At 38.5% G+C, this 7,924-nt stretch overlaps 1 protein-coding gene across 1 annotated transcript in view; it reads right to left on the bottom strand.

Moving 5' to 3' along the window:
* LOC130207597 (uncharacterized) overlaps nucleotides 1-5,167 on the bottom strand; it is a 12,410-nt gene extending 7,243 nt beyond the window's left edge. The window contains exons 1-6 of the mRNA XM_056436244.1: nucleotides 5,144-5,167; nucleotides 4,509-4,645; nucleotides 4,277-4,370; nucleotides 3,418-3,592; nucleotides 3,188-3,252; nucleotides 2,593-2,904 (exon numbers count right to left, since the gene is read on the bottom strand). Of these exons, the coding sequence (XP_056292219.1) occupies nucleotides 2,593-2,904; nucleotides 3,188-3,252; nucleotides 3,418-3,592; nucleotides 4,277-4,370; nucleotides 4,509-4,645 (783 nt within the window). The 5' untranslated portion in view covers nucleotides 5,144-5,167. The remainder of the gene's footprint in view (nucleotides 1-2,592; nucleotides 2,905-3,187; nucleotides 3,253-3,417; nucleotides 3,593-4,276; nucleotides 4,371-4,508; nucleotides 4,646-5,143) is intronic.
* Between the last annotated feature and the right edge of the window lie 2,757 nt (nucleotides 5,168-7,924).

Here is a 7,924-nt window from a genome sequence, read left to right as displayed (position 1 = left end):
CCATGTAAAAATGTACTATTAACACTAAAATTGTATATCTACATACGGTCAAATGCTTACACTCCAAAGACAGTGAACTTCAAAAAATTATTGATACAATTCTTATTTTATTCAAAACATATCTTCAAAGCACCATCATGCACACTTACAAACAAAATAATGGCACAATATATAGGCTCTCATCTTCACCATAAGCACTTTGTAAGTCAAAGGGTTTATAAATAACAAGACTGTCTGCTTTTATCAGATCTTTCTCATCACTTTCATATACTTGGTAGGCATGGACATGCTCATTGAAATGGTCAACCACAAACTTGTTCACCTCAAAGTAGATAACACTGTCGACTAAAAGTATCTTCTTTATTCGACAAAACCCAGGCATATCATCATCATCAGTCTCACTGCAAATGATTAGTCCTGTTCTGTACTCTGTACCACTGATCTTAACCCAGTTGCTAGAGAAGATGTCTTTCAGGACCGCAGCATGCAAGGCTTGAACAAATATGGCATCGTCCACAATATAGGATTTCAAAGGTCCATACTCAATGTGGTTCAACGGTGATGTTTCCCAATGATATCCTATGGACATTTGATGTTTTTTTGCAAGAGATTTAGTGATGTTCTTGAAGTTTTTCAGAGTATTTTTAAAGACCTTGTGTTTTGCTTCAAATCTCATGCTCCACATATGTATCAGGGGTCCTATTTTTCGAATACATGCCGGGTAATGTATCATAAAGTGATGTTTAGGGATCAGGTTTCTATGGGGATACAACTGTTTGAACAATTCATGGTGTTCCATTATTAAATGCTTTAAATGTACAGTCATGCCTAGTGTAACAGATGGAGAAAATATGATGTTGATTATCTGCAGTAAAAGCAGAAGCAAAGTCCAGTTTTGGTTTCCTTCTGGCACAATGTCACCAAAAATCAAAGGCACGTTTCTTATCAGACAAAGAGTCTGAGTGGAATTGAGTCCTATGTTATTGCCACTACCATCCAAGTTTATCCTTGTAGGTCGATTTTTGCGCTCCAAGTACCCATAGTCAAAAGCACAAATCCTCGAGAACATGTCAACTTTTGACAAAACATTTTCTGAGAGATATTCAAACAATAACTTCATCTCATACTGAGCCACCCCTTCAAGAATGTCGTGCATTATGTCCAAAGAAACATTGTGGCAAACATGAAAAAACTGCAGGCTGTTAAGAGTTGAATTTCTCTTTAAACCAAACACGGATAACTTCTGTGGATCTGATTGCAACTCATTGCAGTGCATTTCAAAAATGTCTTTTCCTCGCAAGATTATCTTGGGGTCATCCTCATTGTAAATATTTTGTGCGTCAGCTTTTTCTATCAAACACAAACGACAGAAATAATGTCCACTAAAAGACTGTGTAAAACCCAGAATCGCATGCATCCCTAAATTGTCCCCAGTTATCTGACATATAGTGCCATGGACTCTTTCAGTGGAGAAAGGCAAATCAAGGCCATGACTCTCCAGTGTTTTGATGTCGTCAATCAGAGGTTGTAAAATAGGATCGAAGCCATATTTTTTCAAATCTTCAGTATGAAACAGTGAAACCAAATGAATGTTTATCAAAGCAGAGTTAAACTTTGGTGGCAGATTTCTGAGGACAAAATAGAGAGCCCCCAATTTGTGAATGCCACGTTTTGAACCCAGTGGGTTAGCTGTTTCAAAGTCATCGTAGTACATCTGAATTTGTAAAGAAGTTTGTTGTTGAGAGAACAATGGATGTGTCTTGAAGTAAGTTCCATCGCAGAAGTCTTCATATCTATCAGTTTTTGATATACAAGGTTCCCCAAGCAGTTTGCAAATATCAGAATTGCGGCACATGAATTTGATAGTTTCCAAAATTGGAACATAAACAAAAGTGTCTTTCACTTGGACTTGGTCATAAGTACCAGTTTGTTTATTGCGCCTGGTATCAAATCGAACTCCTAACATTACTTCTACTGGCTCTACAACCCCCCATTTCTCATTGAAATATTTCATTCTTTTCGATTCAGTATTAAAGTTAACGAATGGGTTTTCGAAATTCTCAAGACCATCTAATGTAGATCTTACAGGATCATCTTTAGGCAAAGCAGACAGTATTTCATGCTTAAGTTGGGAGTGCAGTCCAGTAGCAAGTTCTTCCAAATCACCAACAATTGTTGAAACCACACTATTCGACATGCCGCTTCCTTGAAGTTTAGCAATAATTGACTCACAAATATGTTTTGTATTTTCTCTGTAAAGACCCGATGCATCCTCAGAACACCCAGCCTCTGGGCTCTGCGTGGCACTTGCTACAACAGCTTCTGTTGAATCTTGCTGACTCTGAAAATTTGCTTGAAATGACTCGGAGTTTGCTGCATCACCACTTTTACAAATACTCCTTTCATGAACTCTAATCAAATGTTTTTTTAAACCAGAATAAGTTGAAAACTGACGCCTACAACGATCCTGTGCACAAACCAACTTAAACCTGGTGCTAGGATAGAAACTATGTTCAATTCTTAAATGGGTTATCAACTCCTGGCAGGCCGCATGTACAACATCACAAATGAAACACTTCATTTTTAAATCACGTGCAATACCTTCGCCCGGAACTCACGTACTCTTGGAGACTGATCTGTTGTTGAAATATCGATGTTGTAGACTGTTGTCTGCACAAAGGTGAAGAGTGGGACCAAAGTTCCATCGTAAGACAGGTTGAACACGTAGTGGGCTTTAAATAGTTCATCAAAAGCACCCAAAGAGCTAGTAGCTTGGCAGGGGATGAGCTGTTTATCCACAACGATGTAGAAGGCATCGATTCTGTTTTTGTTTCGGCCAACAGCAAGGATGTACGGTTGTTTAGCCTCTCTTCCCAGCAGGTGTTCACTGATGCTGCAGCATGACTGAAAAACAGAATAACATGAAAACCTTAGTTCAGGTTCTTAGCCATACAGTGGTACTTGTTGCTCCATGAGTTTAATAGATCCTCCAGTTCAAGCAGTCACCTGGCCCCGTGTTGCTAAAATGTGAGCTTCACTTGAAGTGTCTTCCTCCCAAATTAAGTCCCACTTTATTTTGAAAAAGGAACACACTCAGTGAAGCGTGTATAAGAATTGGAATTATCAAATCACTTTTTTATTGAGTTAATATAACTGAAAAACTGGCTAGTGGGATTTACACAGATACCTTGTGAAAATGCAACATTTTGCCCACTGCATCACTGGGACTTATTTTGATCCTCTTCCGTCCAGCTGTGGGTGGCAAGAGATGGAGAAGCAGCAGCAGAGAAGCCATGTCACTGTCCCAGTCTACCAGGAGTAAATGAGGCAAAACAAATAATTTATATTTACTTGGAATGCACAAAGTTAATAGCACCAGCCATTTGGATAATAAAGTAAGGATATCATGTAGCTTACCGGTATGATCATCTTCTGGAAGGTTCTCTGCAGCTGTCAGAAGTTGGCACAGCTCAGTTGACGGAGTCAGGTGTTTGGCCTCTTTGATGACCGTCGGCTTGAATGCTGTATCCCACTTCTCGAGCATCTTGGAAGCCGTCTCAGCACCAAACAGCAGTGTGAAGTCTTGATTCAGCTGTTGATCATACAGATGCCAAAAATAATAATAATTAAGCAAAAGGTGTGTGTGCTGATAACTACTTACATCCAACCAAATTAAGGACTAGTTTAAATAAAAGATGTGCACAACTCACTAGTCCTTTGACGTCTAAAAAACGTGGAAATGTTTTTAAGATATCTGTGGTTCTCCGCGGGTCATGCACTAGGTCCTGGCGATGTTGCAAGGTCATCTTCATCTTTTGAAAGACAGTTGTTTCATCAGGGGAGTGAACAAGAAATGACAAAGCCTCCCTACAGGCATCTCCAGCAAGCTGCTGAGGCACTGTGGCTGCTGATCTTCTGCGATTTGGTCCCTGTGCTTGAGGCTCTGTGGCTGCCTTGACTGGCCGTTGATATTTATTTCTGGACATGGTCTTGAGGCGCCATGCCAAATATCCGGTGCCTTTTTCCCCATCATAGAAGTGCTCCTGTTACATTATTTTAAAATGATAAAATTACAAAAGGTCACTCATTGATCTTACATAAAAAGGCAATTACGGGATTTTGGATGAATTACTTCATAACAATGTCAATCAAATCAATATATAGAATATTTCATGTGTGTTTGTACATCCATTATTTTGATGTTTTGAAGAAAAAAACCAAACTCTAGTCTGTAAAACCAGTGTGTATTCTTGAAGTAATCCTTTTAAAAACATACATATCCCTTTGGCGAAAAGGGATCCTTCAGCGTAGGAAAGAGTGTAATGATTCCCAGGGCAAACTTCTCCTTCTGGTTACGAGAAGGAATCCTCCTTTAGAGCAAAGACGATAAAACAAATTTAAATTGAAATGCCCCTGAATGAATATACGGCTTGACTTTTGCTAACTGCCATGCATTTTAAAAATGAATTGCAAATTGAAATTCTACAATATTTTGAAGAAACACTTACCCATGCATTTCAGTCATATGGCTAGCCAATATGTTGACAAGCTGTCTACGGGTGCGGTGCTTCAGCGAATTTTGTGACTTGTACTCTTCAAGGACATCTTCACCTCCAGGTTTGGTGAGCAAGGCATTTTCTACCATCTACTCGCATAAGATGAAAAAAATTGTTAGTGTATGATTCAGTCTTAATCAAACAAACAAATTGGTCTGTTCAGACTAAAAATGAATTCCCTGCTATAGAGGAAGGTTTAAAAATAAGAATTAAACAGTAGTGCTGCAAAAAATTAAGAATCAGGTAACGTAGAAACATCTTTTTATGATATGTGGGGCATGCTGAAGCCAAAATAAGCAATATAGTCTCCACTATAAAAGACAAGGCACTGTTCCATGTATGTAAATTAACCTAATTGAATAAATATGTATGGAAAGAAGAGTTACATAATACAAAGCTACACAACAGCTAAACCCTGGGTTAATTATTACTTTACACTAAATTAAGTTTAGTAACTTTCTCAATCTGGCACTCACCATTCTAAATTTAATTATAGTCCAATTGGTGAGAATCATTATTCAGTTAAACAATTTTCTTGATGATATTGTGAGTAAAAATGTTAACTGACATCTACTGCTTTCAAGTACCTCTTTTGCAGCCTCTGAATCCGAAACCTCTTTTGTAGACCTGTCCATGACATCAGAGCTTAAAATCCCCCTTTGTCTTTGACTGGAGAGGTCATTGTCCCTTGAAGAAAGCGTCATGGTATCCGTGAGAGAAGATGGTGTTGAATGACCTAAAGAAGAAAAATCTTTTTTATTATTATTAATAAATTAATTAAAATATATCCAGTTACCCGATTGAAATGTGAAAAAATTACACCCAAACAAACATTTTCTCACTTTTTGGGCAATTAGATGCTGATCTGTCTATTACGTAAATATTATTTCTTTGTTCATCTAATTTGTCACTGTAGTCAGACAGTTAGGGACATAAAAGGCTTCAAAATGCAGATTTAATAATGAAACCTACCTTCATCTGAAATGCTGTCACGCACGATCAGGCAAAGGTCTGGATTGGACTCTATCAGTTCAAGAAAAATGTCTTCCTCCACTGCGGTGTCAGTTTCATCAAATATTTGAAGTTCAGCTGCATCATGGAGGCCAAATTTGTTTTTGACTACAGGATGAAAAGCATGACAACATAAAGATAAAAAACAGGTTTTAACTGCACATGATGACTGATCAACCATATTATCTATAAAACATATCTGAAATTGCATGCTTTGACTTAACAGCAGTATTACAATGTTGCGTTGTAGCCATTCCTGTACAAAATCCAACAATAACTTTCAGAAGCAAGTTGAAAACTAAAAACACCATCAGTTATCTACTGATGTGTTTCGCTGCAATGGCAGACCACCTGTTTTCCAGTTGTGGCAAGACTTGAATGTGTAGCCAAGCAACCAAGATAATTCAGATATGGAATTTAAACAAAGTAACAATAAGAGGTAGAAGATACATAATTGTCAATGTTTCCTGTATTTAGAATGTCAAAATAAACCAAAAAAGGCCTGCAGCAAGAAGTAGACTATTGACAGACAGCACCAAGTAAAAGTAAAATAATAAAAACCCATTAGGACACTTAAACATTGTGTATATGTTGTTAAACCAGCAATAATTAGTTTTTTACATAATATGTTACTCACCTGCAGTGATGAATTCCAAATAGGTGAAACCTAGCTGTAATTGGATGTACTTCTTGGTCCTCTGGTATTTCACCTTCAGCAGCATGGTGATATCTTGCAGAAACTGTAGAGTGGAAAAAGATAGCTGTTCAACTTTGTCTAGGCAAGGAGTTATTACACATGTATTAAGTCCAAATGCAAAACAGCGAGACAGAAGTACCGCGAAACTAACGTTAGTAAAGTTCGCGCGAGAGACAGCAGTACCGCGAAACTAACGTTAGTAAAGTTCGCGCGAAACTAACGTTAGTAAAGTTAAACTAATGTTAGTAAAGTTAGCGCGAAACTAACGTTAGTAAAGTTAGCGCGAGAGACAGCAGTACCGCGAAACTGACGTTAGCCCTCGACACAGCAGTAGGCCTACTGCGAAACTAACGTTAGCCCTCGACACAGCAGTACCGCGAAACTAACGTTCGTAAAGTTAGCGCGAGAGACAGCAGTAACCGCGAAACTACCTTTAGTAAAGTTAGCCTGCGGGACAGCAGTACCGCGAATCTACCGTTAGTAAAGCTAGCCCTCGAGACAGAAGTACCGCGAAACTACCGTTTATGTCCTGTCATGGTGGATGGTCGAATTTCTGATGGCAAAATAATGTGGCATAATTTAGTTAAATATTCTCAAAGAAATTTACTGAAACACAAAAAGGCTATTTATTATTTTGGCCTGGAATTAAATATGCTCCGCCGGTTTGAACAGGTTCATACATATTGACTGATGTTACACTTCCTGGCTTATTTCGCCTCCCTTCAACCAACTAACGCTAGCTAACGTTAAGTTAGCCATTAGTCACAAGCTTCACTAAAATATAAATCACGTCTCACCACACTTGAATTTAACACATAATTTCATATGAACAGCCTGTATAAGTAAATATAATTTGTACTTACCTTCTGAAATAACAGCTAAATATCTTCCTGACCACGGGTTTTCTTCACCGTGACTTCCAGAAGAAAGAGCGCGTTGAAACCGGATGTGCAAGTAACTCGGTCAGGAGAGCATCACTTAACTCGCCGCAATAACTCCGCCCCCAGAGCTGTTTTAACACTGTAAGTGCTAAAAGAACACCACAATCAACACGGATCAACTCAAAATATTTAACACTGGGAAATCAACACTACCAATTTTGCTGTGCACACACACAGACACACACACACACACACACAGTCGGCCTGTTAACATGTTTCACTGTTGGGTTCAGGTCTCACATAATGGCGCCCGGCAAAGCTGCTGGTAGACGTCTTAAAGCTTTTTTTTTTCTTTCTGACTTTTACTCACTTGATATATTTCTCTCTCTCCTATCGCTCTGTGTTTCTTATGTTTTCTGCAGCTTTACTTTCTGTCTCCATCCTTTCCTCTTTGTTTTACTCAAAGGGCAGGTTGGGAAAATCTTCGATGTGTCAAGTTAGAGTCAATCTTCCAGTTGAAAACCTAGAAAATCTGATATCGGCATTATGTTGGACACTTATTGGTATCTCCTAAACAGCATTCTTGTGGAGGAATAAAGCCGTAATAATGTTGCCCCGGGTAATGATGGAGAGTTTTCTTGTTCTGCTGTATGTCGACTCTGTTTACCACAAAGCGGTTCAGAGACAGAACTTTACATTTCGAGCTCTTCTTTCTAAACTTTAATTGGATCGCTGCCGGCACTTTCTTGAAGAATCTATATTTTTTCCTTTATTTTTCC

The sequence above is a fragment of the Pseudoliparis swirei genome, chromosome 17 (genome assembly GCF_029220125.1).
Source record: "Pseudoliparis swirei isolate HS2019 ecotype Mariana Trench chromosome 17, NWPU_hadal_v1, whole genome shotgun sequence".
In the NCBI taxonomy this organism is placed as follows: domain Eukaryota; kingdom Metazoa; phylum Chordata; class Actinopteri; order Perciformes; family Liparidae; genus Pseudoliparis; species Pseudoliparis swirei.
Note: the sequence above shows the minus strand (reverse complement) of the source record. Positions and strands in the feature narration are given on the sequence as shown.